Source organism: Pristiophorus japonicus, chromosome 15, assembly GCF_044704955.1.
Source record: "Pristiophorus japonicus isolate sPriJap1 chromosome 15, sPriJap1.hap1, whole genome shotgun sequence".
Taxonomy (NCBI): domain Eukaryota; kingdom Metazoa; phylum Chordata; class Chondrichthyes; family Pristiophoridae; genus Pristiophorus; species Pristiophorus japonicus.
Genome location: NC_091991.1, coordinates 72,271,303 through 72,293,267, shown reverse-complemented (window position 1 = coordinate 72,293,267; position 21,965 = coordinate 72,271,303). Strand labels below are relative to the sequence as shown.

Sequence of the window (21,965 nt, the reverse complement as noted above, 5' to 3'; positions counted from 1 at the left end):
GTAAAATATTGGATAAATTCATTACATTTGTACATAATTATATGAAAATGATTTTTACAAACAGGTTTGGGATGGCACCAAATGCCCTCACCCATTGTGGCAGATCCCAGCAGATATGAATGCCCTGGAGGGAGACCCCGCTGATATTCAACGCCTGTCCAAGCTAACTGTTGACGTGCTGGTGTATGATAACCACATTGAAGCAGCAAACGCCCTCAAGGTACCATGTCTGAGCAAACTAACACTAACAGATAGCTGGGACTGATTACAGGCTCTCGTTGAGGTGTTTAGCTGATGACACACAATCTGGATGTAAAATTACTGACTGAAGTCAGTTACGCATCTCTGCTTTTTGGTGTATAGTTCAAATAGATCTCCCATGATATGGCTCATACTAGGTCAGAGGACATGTGGTTTTACAAAGACCAGCAGCATTACACCAGCTATTTGCTGCTAATGTGGAGCTGTGTGTAAAATACTGTCCATTAAGGCACGAGGTCTTATTGCTGCAAATGCATACATTCTGAGATCAACTAGTTACGGTTGGCTTGTTGTGAGCAGATAAATAAAGCTGTTGGATTAGATGCAGAAGGTCTAATAAATAGTGAGAAAATATTACCAATGGAATATTAAGGAAAGAAAGAGATAGTGAGAGATGAAAACACTTGCAATGGATATCAAAAGGTTAAATCAGAAGACAGAGAGAATAAAGGTCAACATTCCAGTTACAAATGTCAGGTCTGTCCTAGTTACCCTTTCAGACTAGAATGTCTCACATGAGCAGATCTGCATCTCTCGCAATCAGGAGTTTACTTTGGCTGCCCAATATGATACATGAGCCCAGTGGTTTAACTGTGAGACTGCCTTGTTATACGAATTGAATGTCACAATCCTCACACATCTGCTTCTCGAACCTTCTGAAATTGGTATGAATCATAAGCAGCTTTATCTTACAGTCAACGAGTAAACATACAGAGTAATAGTTCCAGCAAATCTCTCCTCTTAGTTCCACTTCACTCCAGTCCCTCCACATAAATAAGGAAATTAATAAATTGCACCACCCACCCTGTACTGGTTAGTGGGGTAGATAACTTGTATTTTCTCAGCCCTATCACTGTGATGAGGCCATGGCTTGTTTTGACCCTGGTCAGCTCTCTTAAGGCAGACTGGCCGAGATCGTTCCAGTCTTTTATAAGAACATAAGAAATAGGAGCAGGAGTAGGCCGTACAGCTCCTTGAGCCTGCTCCGCCATTCAATAAGGTCATGGCTGATCATCGACCTCAACTCTACTTTCCCGCCTGGTCTCCATTTCCCTTGATTCCACGAGACTTCAAAGATCTATCTTATCTCAGCCTTGAATATATTCAGAGGCTCAGCATCCACGGCCCTCTGGGGCAGAGAATTCCAAAGATTCACAACCCTGAGTGAAGAAATTCTTCTTCATCTCTATCTTGAATGGCCTGCCCTTATCCTGAGATGGTGCCCCCTAGTTCTAGACACTCCCAGCCAGGGGAAACAACCTCTCAGCATCAACCCTGTCCATCCCCCTCAGAATTGTGTATGGTTCAATGAGATCACCTCTCATTCTTCTAAACTCTGGAGAGTATAGGCCCATTCTACACAACCTCTCATCATAAGACAGCCCTCTCATTCCAGGAATCAATCTAGTGAACCTTTGTTGCACCGTCTCCAAGGCAAGTATATCATTCCTTAGATAAGGAGACCAAAATTGTGCACCGTACTCTAGGTGTGGTCTCGCCATGGCCCTGTACAATTGTAGCAAGACTTCCTTACTCTTATACTCCAACCCCCTTGCAATAAAGGACAACATGCCATTTACCTTCCTTATTGCTTGCTGTACCTGCATGCTAGCTTTCTGTGTTTCTTGCACGAGGTCACACAAATTTCTTTGAAGACCGACATTTAAAAGTTTCTCACCATTTAAAAAAATATCAACAGACCATACCAACTCCTTGAACATGTGAGTCGTTGTTCTTTTTTAGCCACTCTGGCTCAGAAATATGGTAGTTGGACATCTTCCCTGTCCAGGGGTTGTCCAGTAGAGCTGCCACTTTAACTGGTGGTTGCCTTCCGAGGAGTGGGTTCCCACCAGACATGAAAAACGACATTATTAAAGAAGCAGTAGCAGGACATTTGGAAAAGCATAATTCAGTCAGACACAATTAGCATGGTTTTATGAAGGGGAAGTCATGTTTGACAAATTTGCTGGAATTTTTTGAGGATGTAATGGACAGGGTGGATAAAGGGGAACCAGTGGATGTGGCGTATTTGGACTTCCAGAAGGCATTTGACAAGGTGCCACATAAAAGGTTACTGCACAAGGTAAAAGTTCACAGGGTTGGGGGTAATATATTAGCATGGATATAGGATTGGCTAACTAACAGAGAACAGAGTGTCGGGATAAATGCTTCATTCTCGGGTTGGCAATCAGTGACTAGTGCGGTGCTGCATGGATCAGTGCTGGGACCCCAACTATTTACAATCTATATTAACTTCGATGAATGGGGCTGAGTGTAATGTAGCCAAGTTTGCTGACGATACAAATATGGGAGGAAAAGCAATGTGTGAGGAGGACACAAAAAACCTGCAAAAGGACATAGACAAGCTAAGTGAGTGGGCAAAAATTTGGCAGAAGGAATATAATGTTGGCAGAAAAAAATCGAAGAGCAAGTTATTATTTAAATGGACAAAAATTGCATAGTGCTGCAGTCCTGGGGGTCCTGGTGCATGAAACACAAAAGGTTAGTATGCAGGTACAGCAAGTGATCAGGAAGGCCAATGGAATCTTGGCCTTTATTGCTAAGGGGATGGAATATAAAAGCAGGGAAGTCTTACTACAGTTATACAGGGTTTGGTGAGGCCACATCTAGAATACTGCGTACAGTTTTGATTTCCATATTTAAGAAAAGATACATTTGCTTTGGAGGCAGTTCAGAGAAGGTTCACTAAGTTGATTCCGGAGATGAGGGGGTTGACTTATGAGGAAAGGTTGAGTAGGTTGGGCCTCTACTCATTGGAATTCAGAAGAATGAGAGTGATCTTATCGAAACGTATAAAATTATGAGGGGGCTTTACAAGGTGGATGCCGAGAGGATGTTTCCAGTGATAGGGGAGACTAGAACTGGAAGGCATAATCTTAGAATAATGGTCCGCCCATTTAAAACTGAGATGAGGAGGAATTTCTTCTCTCAGAGGGTTGTAAATCTGTGGAATTCGCTGCCTCAGAGAGCTGTGGAAGCTGGGTCATTGAATAATTTTAAGACCGAGATAGACAGTTTCTTAACTGATAAGGGAATTAGGGGTTATGGGGAGCGGGCAGGGAAGTGGACCTGAGTGCAGTATCGGATCAGCCATGATCGTACTAAATGGCGGAGCAGGCTCGAGGGGCCATATGGCCTACTCCTGCTCCTTTTCTTATGTTCTTATCCCCCTGCTGTATTTGCAGGAAATCAGTATCTTCCACCATCTTGTGTGAATGTCTACTGGAAATGTCTGAAATGAGATATGGTTCCAGATCATTATGGATAACAGTTTTAATGGCCGGCTCATTAACTTGTGGATGAGCTCATTAACAGATCAATCTCCTCTGTGTTTCAATGGCAATATTTCTTCAGTCTGTCTCTCTACCTATTGAGACGACAGAAAGGATGCTGAACATTTTTGAGAATTAACTCTTTAAAAACCCTGAACCTAATTTATAGCAGGCTTCAACTGAAAATTCCTGCAAAGTCAAATGGCCAATAATCTCCAGTCCGGACTGTTTCAAATTCCCTCCTTAATTCTTCTGCGAACCGGCTGACCGTTGTTATCAAATTTCATTTGTTTGTAAAGGAAATAAAAAGGACACAGACAGTTTCGCAGAATGGGCAGACCAGTGGCAGAGCCCACTTTAATACGGAAAAGTGGAAGGATTTGAGAGAGAAAGCAAGGAATGTGGTGTAGGCTCAATGGAAAGACACTGGAACAGAGAGATCTAGAAATTCAGATAAATACTTACCTGAAGTATGGAATGCAGGTAGATAAAGCCATTAAAAAAAGGCCAGCAGCTTGTGCAGTGTAATGAATAGGCCATTGAGAACTGGAGTAAAGAGGTAATATTACATTGTGCAAGGCAACAGTTAGGCTCCAGTTAGAGTATTGTATGCTGCTTATAGAAAGAACATTAAACTAGAGAGAGTTTACCATGTAGATTCGCCAGGATGAGGCCAGGGATAAGAAACGTGTTTTGAGGGGAAGAGACTTCAGATACTGGGACAATTTGCACTGGAGCGGAGAAAGCTGAGAAGAGATTTAATGGATGTTTTTTGAAATGATGAAGGGCTTTAATCAGCTGAGTCGTGAAAGGCTTATTATCTCCGGTTGGGAAATTGGTGACAAGGGGTCATCAATTTTAAATGGTCAGTGAGAGAGTAAGTGCAAAGTTAGATGAGTATCAAACTACGAGGGAGATGTCTGGACGATTATTTGATGATTTGGACACCATATTATAAAGACAATCTACAATAATAACAGGAATTGGTAGAAATACACAGCAGGTCTATGTAAAGAAAAAAGATAAGTTAACGTTTTGAGTGCAGACCCTCCATTAAACTATTTACTTGTTTTTTTTTCCGCTGATATTTTCTGTGCTGGTAGGGAAGTTTGCAGAAAAGCAGAGTGTTGTTACGGTATACTTTGCCATGGGAAGTAGTTAAGGCAGGGGTCACTGCATCGAAAAGTGGATAAATATATGGAGTAGAGGAAAATAGAGGGCTGTGGAAGAGAGCAGGCTGTGGTGAGTAGTTTCAGCACGGACACATGGCATCCTTCTATGGTTCTTAAATCAAATGACTAATTTATAGAGAATTTTCATTCAGCGTTATGGGATTTTGATTCAATTGATTTGAAGTCCCACGGATTTTCCCATAATTGGTTCAATGACCGCTTATTTGTAGGTAAGCAGAATGCATTGATACAGGAATGCAAAGGGACATTGATAGATTAAGTGAGTTAGAAAAACAATGTCAGATGGGGTTTAAGGAATTCAAGGTCATTCACTTTGGACATGAGAAAGACAGATCAGAGTATTTTCTCAATGGAGACAAGCTCGAAACTGTGGATAAACAGAGAGATTTAGGGAGCCAAGTACAGAAATCACTCAAAGCTAATGGAATGTTGGTCTTTATCTCAGAAGGGTTGGAATACGAAGAAGAGGAAGTTATGTTATAGCTGTACAGAGCGCAGGTTAGACCCCATCGGGTGTACCGCCTTTGGATCTGGAGTACCGCACCTCAGGAAGAATATATTGGCCCTGGACGGGGTGCAGTGCAGATTCGCCGCAATAATACTGGGACTAAAAATAAATTATAAGGGCAAGTTGCACAGACTAGGCTTCATTTAGAAGATTAAGGGATGATCTAATTGATGTGTTTAAGACGATCATAGCAGTTGATAGTAGGGTAGATAAAGAGAAACTATTTCCTCTGGTGGGGGGAGTCCAGAACAAGGGGGCACAACCTTCAAATTAGAGCGAGGCCATTCAGCATGATGGGTAATGGTTGTTGGAGGTCAGTCATCTCAGCCCCAGGACATCGTTGCAGGAGTTCCTTAGAGCAATGACCTAGGTTAAACCATCTTCAGCTGCTTCATCAATGACCTTCCCTCCATCATAAGATCAGAAGTGGGGATGTTTGCTGATGACTGCACAGTGTTCGTTCCATTCGCAACTTCTCAGAAAATGAAGCAGTCCATGCCCACATGTAGCAAGGCCTGGACGACATTCAGCTTGAGCTGATAAGTGGCAAGTAACATTTGTGCCACACAGGTGCCAGGCAATGACCATCTCCAACAAGAGAGAGTCTAACCCCCTCCCCTTGACATTCAACAGCATTACCATCGCCGAATCCCCCACCATCAACATCCTGGGGATCATCATTAACTGGACCAGCCACATAAATACTGTGGCTGCAAGAGCAGGTCAGAGTCTGTGTATTTTGCAGTGAGTGTCTCACCTCCTGACTCCCCAAAGCCTTTCCACCATCTATAAGGCACAAGTCAGGAGTGTGATGGAATACTCCCCACTTGCCTGGATGAGTGCAGCTCCATCAACACTTAAGAAGCTCGACACTATCCAGGACAAAGCAGCTTGCTTGTTTGACACCCCATCCACCATCTTAAACATTCACTCCCTCCAACATCGACATACCGTGGTTGCAGTGTGTAACATCTACAAGATGCACTGCAGCAACTCACCAAGGCTTCTTCAACAGCACCTCCTAAACCCATGACCTCTACCACCTAGAAGGACAAGGGCAGCAGGCACATGGGAACTACAAGTTCCCTTCCAAGTTGCACAGCATCCTGACGTGGAAATATATTGGCCGTTACTTTATTGTTGCTGGGTCACAATCCTGGAACTCCCTCTCTAACAGCACTGTGGGAGTACCTTCACCACAAGGACTGCAGCGGTTCAAGAAGGCAGCTCACCACCAGCTTCTCAAGGGCAATTAGGGATGGGCAATAAATGCTGGCCTTACCACCGATGCCCATATTCCGTGAATGAATAAAAAAAATGTCAGAAAACACTTCACACAAAGATTAGTGGAAATCTGGAACTCTCTTCCCCCAAAAAAGCTGTTGAGGTGAGGTCAGTTGAAAATTTAAAAACAGATTGATAGAATTTTGTTAGGCAAGAGTATGAAGGGATATGGAATCAAGGTGGGTAGATTGAGTTGAGATCAACCACGATCGGATTGAATGACTCGAGGGGCTGAATGCCCTACTCCTGTTCCTATGTAACTTCTGCCGTATAATAACATCATCTGCAGCCAGAATTGTGCAAGGGTGCCCGAGCACACGCTGCAATGGCAAAAGTTCTTCTGTAATTAATCAATGTGTTAAACACACGTGAAAACGTGGGGATAGACACTCAAATTTATGTGGTCCCCTGTTTGACACAATGGGTGGGAATTGTTTTCTGTTGTGAATCTGGCTCTTCATTTCTTTTTGAAACAAGTTATACCAATCGTCTGAACCAACCTCAACAAAAAGCATGTGGTGGGAAGAATAATGACTGGATGTGGGCTGAGCAATCACACTGTTGCACCTTGCTCTCCATGGAGTCCTGTCCGATCGTGCACAGCACCATGTTACTTAGTGCTAACTCATCAGGGTGGCTGGTGTCAGTTTGAGCAATTGGAACTATATTATAATTTCAGATTACTTCTGGCTAGCTTTTTACAAAATATGTTTTTTTTTAAAAAACCTTGATGGAAATTAGAAGCTCACAATTTTTCAAAAAGTATCTTTACTTTGAGCACAACTTCATGAGTACTTGCTAATATTGCAGTATATCCCCACTCAGGAGGCTGCTTTTCAAAGAAAGACTTGCATTTATATAGCGCCTTTCACAACTACCGGATGCCTGAATCAGCTTTACAGCCAATGCAGTACTTTTTGGAGTGTAGTCACTGTTGTAATGTGAGAAACGCAGCAGCCAATTTGCGCGCAGTAAGCTTCCACAAATAGCAATGTGATAATGACCGGATAATCTGTGTTTTGTCATGTTGATTGAGGGATAAATATTGGCCAGCACACTGGGGATAACTCTCCTGCTCTTCTTTGAAATAGTGCCATGGGATCTTTAATGTCCACCTGAGAGAGCAGACGGGACCTCGGTTTTAACGTCTTATCCGAAAGACGGCGCCTCCGACGGTGCAGTACTCCCTCAGCACTGCACTGCAGTGTCGGCCTAGATTTATGTGCTTCAGTTCCTGCAGTGGGGCTTGAACCCACAACCTTCTGACTCAGAGGTGTGTGCTACCCACTGAGCCACAGCTGATACTCACCTACGGTTAAGTCAGTTTGATATGGTTATGGACTGGTGCAAATCGTGCCAGAATTGCAAAGTGCTAGTAGCACTTGTTTTGTTTGGAGTAAACGTATCTGCATTATGATTGACAGGTCTAAGTGGCAAGTTGGGCAGGTGTAGGGAGCACTCCAGTGGTCAGAGTGAAAAATTGCTCATCAGTGAGATTTACAGGGCTAGGGCCAATTAAACGAAAGTGCCACAGTGGGTTGGAGGGGACAACGGCTCAGAAGACATCCCAGCCAATGCTGGAGGGGACAGGGACTAAGTGAGCAGTAAAAGTTTCGGGAAAATCAATCCCAAAATGCGGGCATGAGCCTCGAGGCACGTGAAGCAGCAGCTCAGCATCCAAGCCCCTGTTTGATGGCTGGTGGAAGAGGTGTTACTCCACGACACTGCCCTCACATGGTCAATATTACGGCACGTACCGCAACAAGCTGCTCCTACCTTCCGACTGGCGTTATACTGCACTGCTCTCTGCTGTCCCAAGCCCCTGTCGACCATTTCCCACGGGCGTTGGCAGCAAGCGCACCTGGGCCTGCTCAGGTGGTGGTCAAACAGTCCATCCTGTGCAGTCCACCCTGCTGTGGATTCTTTTATTTAACGCATCTGAAAGAAAGGCAAATCCATCGTTGGGGTGTGGGCATCGCTGGCAAGGCCGGCATTTATTGCCCATCCCTAGTTGCCCTTGAGAAGGTGGTGGTGAGCCACCGCCTTGAACCGCTGCAATCTGTGCTTCTTTGTAGCAGTTTGGTATAACTGGGTGGCTTGCTAGGCCATTTCAGAGGGCAGTTAAGAGTCAACCAGATTGCTGTGGGTCTGGAGTCACATATAGGCCAGACCAGGTAAGGTCGACAGATTTCCTTCCCTACAGGATAAAAGGACATCAGTGAACCAGATGGGTTTTTACGACAATCTGGCAGTTTCATGGTCACCATTACTGACAGTAGCTTTGTATTCCAGATTTAATTCATTAACTGAATTAAATTCCCCAGCTTCTGTGTTTTTCTAGCTTTCCCCTTAATTGCATCTATGTTAATCACCTCAACTACTCATTGTGGTAGCAAGTTCCACATTCTAACTACTCCCTGGATAAAGAAGTTTCTCCTGAATTCCCTTTTGGATTTATTAGTGACCATCTTATATTTATAGCCCCGAGTTTTGGCCTCCCCCACCAATAGAAACATTTTCTCTACACTGCTCTATCAAACCCTTTCAGAATCTCAAAGACCTCTATCAGCTCACCCCTCAGCCTTCGCTTTTCTGGATAAAACAGCCCCAGCCTGTTCGATTAGTTTCTAGTATCCTGAGGTGATAGTTAGGCGTCTCTCTGCTCTCCCTTTCTCCCTTTCCCCTTTTCCCCCTTCCTATTTGCACAGCTGAATTTTTACAGTCACTCTCATGGACTCTTATTTTCTGCCCACACTGCCCCCTACAGGCCACCTGTGAGCCACCTGACAGCAGTGCTTGCAGGAGTCCCTGGATGGTGACTTGCAATGGAAGCACTGACCGATTCTCCCTAGGTGAGTTAAGTCACCTTGTAACATCTTGCCACTGCCCTGGCTGTGATCAGTTAACTCAACCCAGACTGGAGCTCAAACCTGGAATCTTCCTGGTCTTTGTGGCTCAGTTCAGTGCCTGCTAAACTCACTGAGCTAGCCTGGGGAGCTCTGGCTGCCTGATTTAACTTCAGCTCAACAATCCCCGCTTGCAGAGATTAATGTGCAGTTCAGTTTATGCCCGTCTGTCATGTTTCAGCAATTTATATATATATATTCATGGTCTGTTCGTTGGTCCAACAGACTGTAAGACTTATTTTAATTAATACAGCTTTTTATCCTGTAAAATGTTGTCTTCTTTTCACTAAACAGAGTCAAGACCTATTTACGGCTTGACTCTACAATTTCAGAGTTTGAACTTGTGAGACAAAACAATGCAGACACAGGATGTTTCTTTTATTCGCCCTTATCCAGGGGTTATCTTTACTTAAAGTAATCAAAGGAAATATAAGCAATTTTCAACAGCATTAAATGCACAATAATTTCTTAATTATTAGCTAGCACTAACCTATCCCGCTAAATCCCTTTATAACGGTAGGAATTGCCTATCCCTAAGTGATTAAAAGAAACAAAGATACTCACACCAGACCGTGGTCAGCGATTGTAAGCCTTAACCCCCTGATTCTCTTGGCAACTAACCGGGTTGACCGTTCCCTCAACTGCCACAGTTCCAACTATCTCCCGTGTTAATGCCATGTTATATCTCTTTTCTGCGCTGTTTGTCCATCGTGTACGTAATTGCTAAGTTTAAAACAAAGGAATATTCTTATACAAATCCTTCCCATGAATAGATCTTCTCATTTCTTTATCGCCAGAGTTGCAGCTTTCTTCATAGTTCGTCGACAATTCAAGGACGCCTCTTACTGCCTGTGAAAAATGTCATGAGAAAGTCTTTTGACTTCGCACAGCATTGTGGGTCATTTAAAAATGGTCAAGCACCATTTTCAGCCACCCTCGAGCAGTTTGCAAGCAGAAAAATTAGACGACAAAAATGCTGTAGTCTCGCAAGACGTTTGGGAGACTAATTTCAATAATGGGACTTCGGAACCTCTCTGTGTTGGGCATGTTTTATTTGACGGTTTGATAAGGAGACAACAGAGCCTGTGGATTTGGCTCCACGTCCCGTGCTGCAAGTTGCCTGGCTTGCGGCAGATTCCTCCGCACCTTTCGCTGTGTAACAAATAGTTCCTCTCTCGTCTTTTATCTGAAGGAGTGATTTCAATTGAGGTTTAAAATTGAATTTCTTCAAATGTACATTGGCTGCCTGCCTCAGACGGCTGAGATAGATAGAGTAAGCGCTGCATTCTCCCAATATAATCAGGTGGATCCTGCAGCCTAATGCAACCCAAATGGAAAAAGGTGCAGCTCATGTACCATTGAAATGCCTCATTCAGCCTTTAATATAGCTCAGCTTTTTGGGGTGCCCGTGCCAAACGTGGATTGTAATGTTGCCCCGGCACGATGGGACCAATGGTCTCCTTCTGTGCTGTAGGATTCTGTGATTCAGCGTAAAGACGGCAGCCTCCAGAAGCAGATCTTGTGTCATTTTCACATTGCACTGGCAGCAGCTACCCCTTTCTGTATTCCGACCTCCGAATCCAGCGGACCACCTTCACCGAGAACTGGCTGTGGAAAGGTCCCAGGCTGGTGAGCAGTGTCTGGTGACTGCGTTTCCACTGTGCATTCGTGGAGCTCTGTCGCCCCCTGCTGTCGGTCCTGCTCAGATCGAGCAGAGTGACAGCACAAAACTGCACACACAAAAATACTCTTAGAGAACCTTATTGTAATGGGTCTCACTTCAGCCTGCACAGGACAGGTGTGCTGTTCTTTCAGAATGTATCGTACTTTATAATTTGAGTACAGTCCCCACCACTTACAGTGAGCAGGTTGTTGGTGAGTAGGATAGACGCACCAATGTCAGTGTTCTCGCTCAGGCCAACATCCCCAGCATTGAAGCGCTGACCACACTCGGCCAGCTCCGTTGTTCGCACGTCCGACACGAGATTCCCAAAGCAAGTGCTCTACTCGGAACTCCGACACGACAAGCGAGCCCAAGGTGGGCAAGGGAAACATTTCAAGGACACCCTCAAAGCCTCCTTGGTAAAGTGGAACATCCCCACCGGAACTGGGAATCCTTGGTCCAAGACTGCCCAAAGTGGAGGAAGCTGAGCACCTCGAGTCTCGTTGCCGAGAGCACGCAGAAACCAAGCGCAGATAGCGGAAGGAGCGTGCGGCAAACCAGACTCCCCACCCACCCTTTCCTTCAATCACACTCTGTCCCACCTGTGACTGAGACTGTAATTCCCGTATTGGACTGTACAGCCACCTGAGAACTCACTGTTAGAGTGGAAGTAAGTCTTCCTCGATTTCGAGGGACTGCCTATGATAATGACGGTGGGTGAGTAAGTGCCGCTTGATAGCACTTTCGACGACACCTTCCATCACTTTGCTGATGTTTGAGAGTAGACTGAGGGGGCGGTAATTGGCCGGATTGGATTTGTCCTGCTTTTTGTGGACAGCACATACCTGGGCAGTTTTCCACATTGTCGGATAGATGCCGGTGTTGTAGCTGTACTGGAACAGCTTGGTTAAAGGCATGGCTAGTTCTGGAGCACAAGTCTTCAGCACAACAGCCAGGATGTTGTCAGGGCCCATAGCCTTTGCTGTAGATTAGCAAACGGGCAGCAGAGTTTTGGATGAGTTCCAGTTTACAGAGAGTGGAAGCTGGGAGGCTGGCCAGAAGGGCTTTAGAATAGTTGATTCTGGAGGTGTCAATAGCATGGATGTGGGTTTCAGCAGCAGAGGGACTGAGGTAGTGATGAAGAGACGGGCGATATTACAGAGGTGGAAGTAGGGGAGAGAGGATATGGTGTCAGAAGATCGACTCTGTGACATCGGGGGCTGAGGTTGCGAACAGTCTGGTTCCCACAGTGGCCAGGGAGGGGATTGGAATCAGTGGCGAGGGATCAGCGTTTTGGGCCAAAGATAATGGCTCTCTGGTCTTCCCAATGTCTAATGGGAAGAAATTGTTGCTCATCCAAGACTGGATTTTGGACAAAGCAGCCTGACAGCACAGAGTGGGTGGAGGTGTGGAGAGAGGTGGTGTTGAGGTCGAGCTGGATGTTGTCAGTGTATGTGTGGAACCTGTCATGGTATTTTCAGATGATGTGACTGAGGGGCAGCACATTGATCCAGAGAGTACAGTGCGGGAGATTCTCCGGGGACATCCACCTGAATAGGCAGATGGGGCCTTGGTTTAACAACTCCTCCGAAAGCTGGCACCTCCGACAATACAGACTTCAAGCTCACAATCTTCTGACTCTGAGAGGAGAGTGCTGCCAACTGAATCAAGCTGCCACGAGATTGATGTAGACAGTCTTGTTAATTCTGCAGTTGTACCTCATAAAAACACAAACTATTGACTTTGCTGAAGTAATGAAGTGTTACCCAGGCATCTCTGTGACTGTTCACACTCAGCCTGCGTTGCCTTTTTTAAATTACCGCAACGTGTGCATGAATAACATTGGACAGGCTTTTGAACAACAGAGGTACATTTGTAGCAATGCTGCTGCTATCCTGAGATTGGGGCTGGGTTCGCTGCACAATGGCAGTTCTCTGCGTTGTTAGGTGAGAATATTGACAATCGCAGCAAGTGTTGATCGGCCTGATTGTTATCGGAACAGGAGGAGACCATTTAACCCCCTTTCAGTTAGATCTTGGCTGATCTGTACCTTAACTCCATCTACCTGCCATAGCTCTGTATCCCCTAATACCCTTGCCTAAATAATCTATCAATCCCAGTTTTTAAATTTACAATTGGTCCCTAGCCTCAACAGCTTTTTGGGGAAGAGAGTTCCAGATTTCCACTGCTCTTTGTGTGAAGAAGTCCTTCCTGACATCGCCCCTGAACGGCCTGGCTCTGACTTTAAGGTTATGTCCCTTTGTTCTGAACTCACTCACCAGAGGGAACAGTCTCTCTCTGTCCACCCTATCAAATCTGTTCATCATCTTAAACATCTCAATTAGATCACCCCTCAATCTTCTAAATTCAAGGGAATATAAGCTCAGTTCATGCAACCTGTCCTCATAATTTAACACCTTTAGCCCCGGTACCATTCCCTTCCCTTGCCCTGTGTTTAGTAAGCAGTGAAAGCTGTGGTAAACAAATAGGGGTCGAAATTGGGTTTTGTATGCCGCCCATTACCGCGTGTGGGAGGCGGCAAATGTCTACCGTCATCGGTAAGCGGCGTCGACGCCTCGCCCTAAATTGAGTCGGCTCTTTGGCAGAGGCGCCAAGAGGCAACGCGGCGCCAGCAAACGCGTGTACCGCCTCTTTACTGCTTCTGTCGCGACATTTGCTTTGTGCGGCTCCCGTACAAACAGGCAGCTGCACAGCCGGGAAAAAGTTGTCGTTAAAGAGTGGATCTCGGGCAGAATCGCCCAGAAAGGAAGGTAAGTTTTTCTCTTTATTTATTTCTGCATGTTTTCATTAGTTTTAAGAGTGAGGAAGTGTGTGTGTGTGTGTGGATCGGAGAAGGGTTTAGGTTTTTTTTTCTTCCTGTTTTTTTTTTTGCAGCATGGCGGCAGCCTCTCCTGGGGTAATTCAGTCGGCCTCCTGAGCTCCCGCCCAAGGAGAAGTGTGCAACGCCACTATTTAGTGCTGCTCTCTCATCTTTGGGCGTAAATGCTGAATTTAGGACTTTGAGGCGGCGCCTAACGCCTGCCGGGAAAATCAGCACTCAGGCGGTGACACCGCCTCAAAACTGGCCATAACCAATTTCGACCCCATAATAACCGGCATAGCACCCACTGGACAATATTCAGTTTCAAACTTCCCGATGTCCTGCTTTACCTCGTTGATGTTTCTATTTCTGTAAATGTTTTTGCTGCTCAGTGTGGGTGTTGTCACTGGAGAATGGAATCCCTCCCCACTTCAGTCACACAGTGTTAACATCCATTTCCACGTGTCAGATACACCATGGAAAACAAGCCGCTTCACCCTGCAGCCATTCCATTCCAGTAATGTATGTAAATTCCAGCCTCAGAGGAGCTGCAGTAAGGGGGCCTGTATCTCCTTCACGCCCCAGCCCTCCCGGGGCCTATTCCTCTCTTGGTCACGTCGCGGGACAGACTGCAATAACGTTTTTTTTTCATGGGATGTGGGCGTCGCTGGCAAGGCCAGCATTTATTGCCTATCTCTAATTGCCCTCGAGAAGGTGGTGGTGAACCGCTGCCTTGAACCGCTGCAATCCATGCGGTGCCTAGCGATTGTATACAACTGAGGGGCTTGCTCGGCTCTTTCAGAGTCAGCCACATCGCTGTGGGTCTGGAGTCACATGTAGGCAAAACCGGAAATAAACTTTTGAAAGAAGAAACTGCTCAAGATTTCAGCGAATTTACCGCGAGCTTTTTTTTTATTCCTAAACTTGGTGAAAGCTGAAATGCTGCACTCCCAGCTTACCAGCATTCCTCTTACACTGCTCTGCCCGACATTCCTGAGGGTGATGTTCAGTCTCAGCGCGAGAGACTTCACATGTTGAAGCTACTAATCTGGCTTGTGTGCTGTACTTTTCTTTTTTCTAAATGCTGATATGTTAATTGAGTATCTAGTTGGTATGTGATACTGGCTGCGTTGATTAACACACAACCCACAGACTTGACCATGACCATCAGAGCTGGAATGTGAGACATTGCCACGGGGGGGTCGGCCAGTTAAGGTTCTATCGAGCCCTTGTCAGCTTTATACATGGCCGCTGAAATTTGGTCGCAGGTGTATGGCTGAGAATCAGTCAATAAATGCAGAGCGCCCTGTTTAAAATGCATCTCATTCTCTGTGTCGTCCAATGTCTTCACATTGTTTTAAGCTTCTAGATATCATACATTAAGTATGAAGGCCTGCCAGCTAAATATAGAAGAAAAGCCCTCCAGCTACAGATAATCAATGCGATAGCCATACTGTTTATTTAGCATTTATTATACAATAATGAGCAGAGTGATCACATTCATGTGGATCTGAGCTGGAGGGGTAAATAAGCAGCTTTAAACGCTGGAAGGAAGAGGCCATTCTCCAGTGGGAGTTTGGATTATGGGCCACGGGCACAGTTTGGAATTTATCTGAGTGTTGGTAAGCACACTTCTCATGATTGCTTTCACGAAAGAAATTCTTGCAATTAAGTGGCCATTAACCTGCCACTTCAAAACTGAAAATGTTTTTGAGTTTCAAGATAATTAGATGCCATGCAACCCATTTAATTGATTTTACATAGTTTTTCTTTCCTCCCCCCCCCCCCCCTCCCTTGAGCGTAACTTGTTTTCCATTAGTTAAACAGCAGTAATCTCGGTCTTTTAAAAATATTTATGGCAGAGTTCATTCAAAAAAAACCTGTGGCCAATTTGTAGAGCTCTAGTGCTCTCTACTGGTGCATTGAAGTATTGCAGGTGGTGCCCAGAGCTGCAGTTAATCATAAAAATCATAGAATCATATCATAGAAAAATTAGAACACTGAAGGAGGCTATTCGGCCTATCGTATCTGTGCCGGTCGGAAAAGAGTTACCAGCCTAATTCCACCTTCCAGCACTAGGTCTGTAGCCCTGTAGGTTATGGCTCTTTAAGAGCACATCCGAGTACTTTTTAAATATGATGAGGGTTTCTGCCTCTACCACCCTTTCAGGCAGTGAGTTCCAGACCCCCACCACCCTCTAGGTGAAGAAATTTCCCCTCAAATCCCCTCTAATCCTTCTACCAACTACTTTAAATCTATGCCCCCTGGTTATCAACTCCTCTGCTAAGGGAAACAGGTCCTTCCTATCCACTCTATCTAGGCTCCTCATAATTTTATACACCTCAATTAAATCTCCCCTCAGCCTCCTCTGTTCCAAGGAAAACAACCCCAACCTATCCAATCTTTCCTCATAGCTAAAATTCTCCAGTCCATGCAACATCCTCCTAAATCTCCTCTGCACCCTTTCTAGTGAAATCACATCCTTCCTGTAGTGTGATGACTAGAACTGCATGCAGTACTCAAGCTGTGGCCTAGCTAGTGTTGTATACAGTTCTAACATATCTTCCCTGCTCTTGTATTCGATGCCTCGGCTAATAAAGGAAAGTATTCTGCATGCCTTTTTAACTCCCTTATCAACCTGTCCTACCTTTAAGGATCTGTGGACATATACTCTAAGGTCCCTCTGTTCCTCCACACTTCTCAGTCTCTTCCCATTTATTATTGTGTATTCCCTTGCCTTGTTGCCTCTCCCCAAATGCACTACCTCACACTTTGCTGGATTCTATTCCATTTGCCACTTTTCTGCCCAACTGACCAGTTCGTCGATAGCTTCCTGCAGTCTAGAGCTTTCCTCCTCACTATCAACCACACGGCCAATGCTTGTATCATCTCCAAATGTCTTTATCATGCCCCCTAGATTTAAGTTGAAATCATTAATATATACTACAAAAAGTAAGGGACCGAGTACTGAGCCCTATGGAACCCGCAAAAACACCCCTCAACCATTACTCTTTGTTTCCTGCCACTGAGACAATTTTGGATGCAATTTGCCACTCTCCCTTGGATCCCATGGGCTTTTACTTTTTTGATCAGCCTGCCATGTGGGACCTTGTCAAAAGCCATAGCTAAAATCCATATACACTACATCAAACACACTGCCCTCATCGACCCTCCTTGTTATCTCCTCAAAGAACTCAATCAAGTTAGTCAGACACGACCTTCCCTTAACAAATCCATGCTGACTGTCCTTGATTAATCTGTGTCTTTCTAAATGAAGGTTTATACTATCCCTCAGAATTGATTCCAATAATTTTCCCACCACCGAGGTTAAACTAACTGGCCTATAGTTGCTCGGTTTATCCCTTGCTCCCTTTTTAAACAATGGAACAAGGTTAGCAGTTTTCCAATCCTCTGGCACCACTCCTGCAGCCAGGGAGAATTGGACAAAGATGGTCAGAGCCTCCACAATTTCCTCCCTTGCTTCTTTTAATAGCCTCGGATATATTTCATCTGGTCCTGGCGATTTATCTACTTACAAGGATGCTAAACCCTTTAATACTTCCTCTCTTACTATGTTTATCCTGTCCAATATTTTACTCTCTCCTTAACTTCAATGTCAGCATCGTCCCCATCTTTTGTGAAGACAGCCGCAAAATATTCATTACCATTTTGGTCCATAATAGGCTCTACTCTTTCCTTAGTTATCCTCTTGCTCTTTATGTAATTGTAAAACATCTTTGGGTTTTCTTTGATTCTACTTAGCAGTATTTTTTCATGCCCTCTTTTTGCTTTCCTAATTTCCTTCTTAATTTCGCCCCCTGCACTTTCTGTGCTCTTCAAGGCTTTCTGCAGTATTGAGCTCAGGATATCTGATATCGGCTTCCCTTTTTTGCCTTATCTTGCCCTTTATGCACCTTATCATCCAGGGGGCTCTAAATTTGGCAGTTCTACCTTTTTTCTTTGTGGGAACATGTTTACCCTGAACTCCATGTGCCTCTCTCCTGAATGCCTCCCACTGCTCTGGCACTGATTTACTTTCAAGTAACTGTTTCCAGTCCACTTTTGCTAAAGCACTTCTCAGCCTAATAAAATTAGCGTTCCCCCAATTTAGAACCCTTACTCCTGTTTTCTCTTTGTCCTTATCCATAATTATGCTAAAACTAACTGAATTATGATCACTACCACAAAAATGCTCTCCCACTGATGCTCCTTCCACCTGTCCACTTTCATTCCTTAACACCAGACCTGCCCTCCTCTTGTTGGGTTTGCTACGTATTGACTAAAAAAGTTTCCCAGTATGAAATTTAGGAATTCTGTGCCCTCTGTACCTTTTACACTGATAGTAACCCAATTAATATTCAGGTCATTGAAATCCCACACTATTACTGTTCTATTGTTGTTGCACTTGTCAGAAATGTGCCGACAAATTTGCTCTTCTATCTCCCTCGGACGGTTTGGGGGTCTATAGTATACTCCCAGCAGTGTGATTGCCCCTTTTTTGTTCTTTAGTTCATCCCATATAACCTCATTTGATGATCTTTCTAACATATCTCTCCTCACAGCTGTAATTGTTTCTTTAATCAATACTGCAACCCCCCCTCCTTTTTTTAACCCCCTCTCCTTTTTTTAACCCCCTCTCTATCCCATCTGAAAACCTTGTAACCAGGAATGTTGAGCTGCCATACCTGCCCCTCTTTCAGCCATGTCTCAGTAATGGAGTACTCGCTATAATATCGTACTCTCAAGTGTCAACCTGTGCCCTCAGCTCATCTGCCTTATTCCCTAGACTCCTTGCATTGAAGTATATACCATGTAACATTACCAAACTGCCTTTTTTTCTATTTCCTTTGTTTCCTCTGCCTTCCAAACTCACTTACTAATTTTCTGCCTTCCATTTCTAGCTTGGCTTCTCTCCCCTCTGACAGTGCTCTCAGGTTCCCATCCCCCTACCAAGCTAGTTTAAACCCTCCCCAACAGCATGAGCAATCCCTGCCCCCTCTCTTCCCGCCACCCCCCCCCCCCCCCCCAAGAGGAAATTGGTCCCGGCTCTGTTGAGGTGCAACCCGTCTGTCTTGTACAGGTCCCACCTCCCCCAGAAATAGTCCCAATGCCTCATGAATCTAAAGCCCTCTCCCCTGCACCATCTCTCCAGCCATGCATTCATCTGTTCTAACCTCCTGTTTCTGTACTCACCAGCACCAGGAGTAATCCGGAGATTACTACCTTTTGTGTCCTGCTTTTTAATCTCTCTGCTAGCTCCCTAAAATCTGCCTGCAGGACTCATCCCTCTTTCTGCCTATGTCATTGGTACCGATATGGACAACGATCTCTGGCTGATCACCCTCCTCCCCTTAATGTGCTATCTCGCATGTGTTTATGCTGAGATTTATCAGAAGATAATAAACCAAAACTTCACCTGTAGCCTCAAGGGTAAAGAAATATGAATTCAGAAGGAACTTCTTTACCCAGAGATTAGTGAGAATATGGAACTCGCTATTACAGGGAGTGGTTGAAGCGAATAGTATCGATGCATTTAAGGGAAGGTTAGATAAGCACAGGAGGGAGAAGGGAATAGAGGGTTGTTTGGATGAGGAAAGACGGGAGGAGGCTCGAGTGGAGCATAAACACTGGCATGGACTGGTTGGGCCAATGGCCTGTTTCTGTGCTGTATATCCTATGTAATCCTATATAGTAAACTGAAGAGGAGGTTTCAGGTTCAATTCCTGGTGACCGACAACAGCGGTTATTGAGCAATAATTGGCCTCAGCATCCCTTGGCTGGCGATAGGAGAAATGAACTCCTGGTCACTGCTCACTGACCCATGTAGAAAGAGTTTGTGGGGAAATGTGAAATTATCCACTTTGGTCAGAAGAATAGAAAAGCAGAATATTTTTTATAAGGTGAGAGACTAGTAAATGTTGGTATTCAGAGGGACCTGAGTGTACTTGTACACGAATCACAAAGTTAGCATGTAGGTACAGCAAGCAATTAGGACGGCAATGACATGTTAGCCTTTATTGCAAGGGGGTTGGAGTATAAGAGTAAGGAAGTCTTGCTGCAATTATATAGAGCTTTGGGGAGACCATACTTGGAGTATTGTGCACAGTTTTGTTCTTACCGAAGGAAAGATATATTTGCCATAGAGGGGGTGCAACGATGGTTCACTAGATTGATTCCTGGGATGGGAAGGCTGTCCTATGAGGAGAGATTGAGTAGATTGGGCCTATATTCTCGAGAGTTTAGAGGTGATCTCATTAAAACATACACAATTCTTAGAGGGCTTGACACGGTAGATGCTGAGATGCTATTTCCCCTGGCTCGACAGCCTAGAACCAGGGGTCACAGTCTCAGAATAGGGGGTTGACCATCTAGGACTGAGATGAGAAGAAATGTCTTCACTCAGAGGGTTGTGATTCTTTGGAATTTTCTACTCCAGCATGCTGTGATGCTCAGTCATTGAGTATATTCAAGATAGAGAGCGATAGATTCTTGGGACACTAAAGGAATTAAGAGATAAGGGGATCGGCTGGAAAAGTGGAGTTCTTATTTCACTTGACTTGATAAGGACTCCAGAGACTGTCAGTTTGATGGTGTTATAGTTTAGTTCTGAGTGTGCCTATTACTCTTGTTGATGAATCCTCTCTTTTCATACTGCTCTGCTTTTTTTATTGTTGGTCCCAAATTTCTCCTAAGCAAATAATGTGTGCTCAGTAACAGTTGTCGCAGATAAAGGGGTAAAGAATGATACAATCATAGAATGATGCAGCACAGAATGAGGCCATCCTCCCATTGTGTCTGTTCCAATGCTTTGGTAGAGCTATGAAATTAATTCCATTCCCCTGCTCTTTCCCCAAAGCCCTGTAATTTTTTCCCTTCAAGTATTTAGCCAATTCTCTTTTAAAAGTTACTATTGAATCTGCTTCCACCACCCTTTTAGGCAGTGCATTCCAGATCACAACAACTCGCTGTGTAAAAAAATGTTTCCTCATGTCGCCTCTGGTTCTTTTGTCAATCACCTTAAATCTGTGTTCTCTGGTTACCAACCCTTCTGTCACTGGAAACAGTTTCTCCTTATTTACTCGATTAATATCATGAATTTGAACACCTCTATCAAATCTCCTCTTAATCTTCTCCAGTCTCCCCACATTACTGAAATCCCTCATCCCTGGTACCATTCTACTAAATCTCGTACGTAACAAATAGGAGCAGGAGTAGGCCACCTGGCCCCTCGAGCCTGCTCCGCCATTCAATAAGATCATGGTTGATCTGATCATGGACTCAGCTCCACTTCCCCGCCCGCTTCCCATAACCCTTTACTTCCTTATTGCTCAAAAATCTGTCTATCTCACCTTAAATATATTCAATGACCCAGCCTCCATAGCTCTCTGAGGCAGACAATTCCATAGATTGACAACCCTCTGAGAGAAGCAATTCCTCCTCATCTCAGTTCTAAATGGGTGACCCCTTATTCTGAAACTATGCCCCCTAGCTCTAGATTCCCCCACGAGGGGAAACATCCACTCTGTATCTATCCTGTCGAGCTCCCTCAGTATCTTTTATGTTTCAATAAGATCACCCCTCATTCTTCTATAGGCCCAACCTGCTCAACCTTTCTTCATAAGTCAACCCCTTCATCTCAGGAATCAACCTAGTGAACCTTCTCTGAACTGCCTCCAATGCAAGTATATCCCATCTTAAATAAGGAGACCAAAACTGTACGCAGTACTCTACATGTGGCCTCACTAATACCCTGTACAGTTGTAACAGGACTTCCCTGCTTTTATACTTTATCCCCCTTGCAATAAAGGCCAACATTCCATTTGCCTTCCTGATTACTTGCTGTACCTGCATACTAACTTTTTGTGTTTCATGCACAAGGACCTCCAGGTCCCTCTGTACTGCAGCATTTTGCAATTTCTCTCCATTTAAATAATTTGCTTTTTTATTTTTCCTGCTAAAGTGGATAACCTCACACTTTCCTACAGTATATTCCATCTGCCAAATGTTTGCCCACTCACTTAGCCTGTCTATATCCC

General features: G+C 44.6%; 1 protein-coding gene across 3 annotated transcripts in view; it reads left to right on the top strand.

The window, feature by feature from the left end:
• The window catches only part of pot1 (protection of telomeres 1 homolog), a 316,069-nt gene that overhangs the window by 216,364 nt on the left and 77,740 nt on the right, over positions 1 to 21,965 (top strand). For all 3 annotated transcript variants that reach the window (XM_070900596.1, XM_070900598.1, XM_070900597.1), the window contains one exon: positions 65 to 220. In XM_070900596.1, the coding sequence (XP_070756697.1) occupies positions 65 to 220 (156 nt within the window). The remainder of the gene's footprint in view (positions 1 to 64; positions 221 to 21,965) is intronic.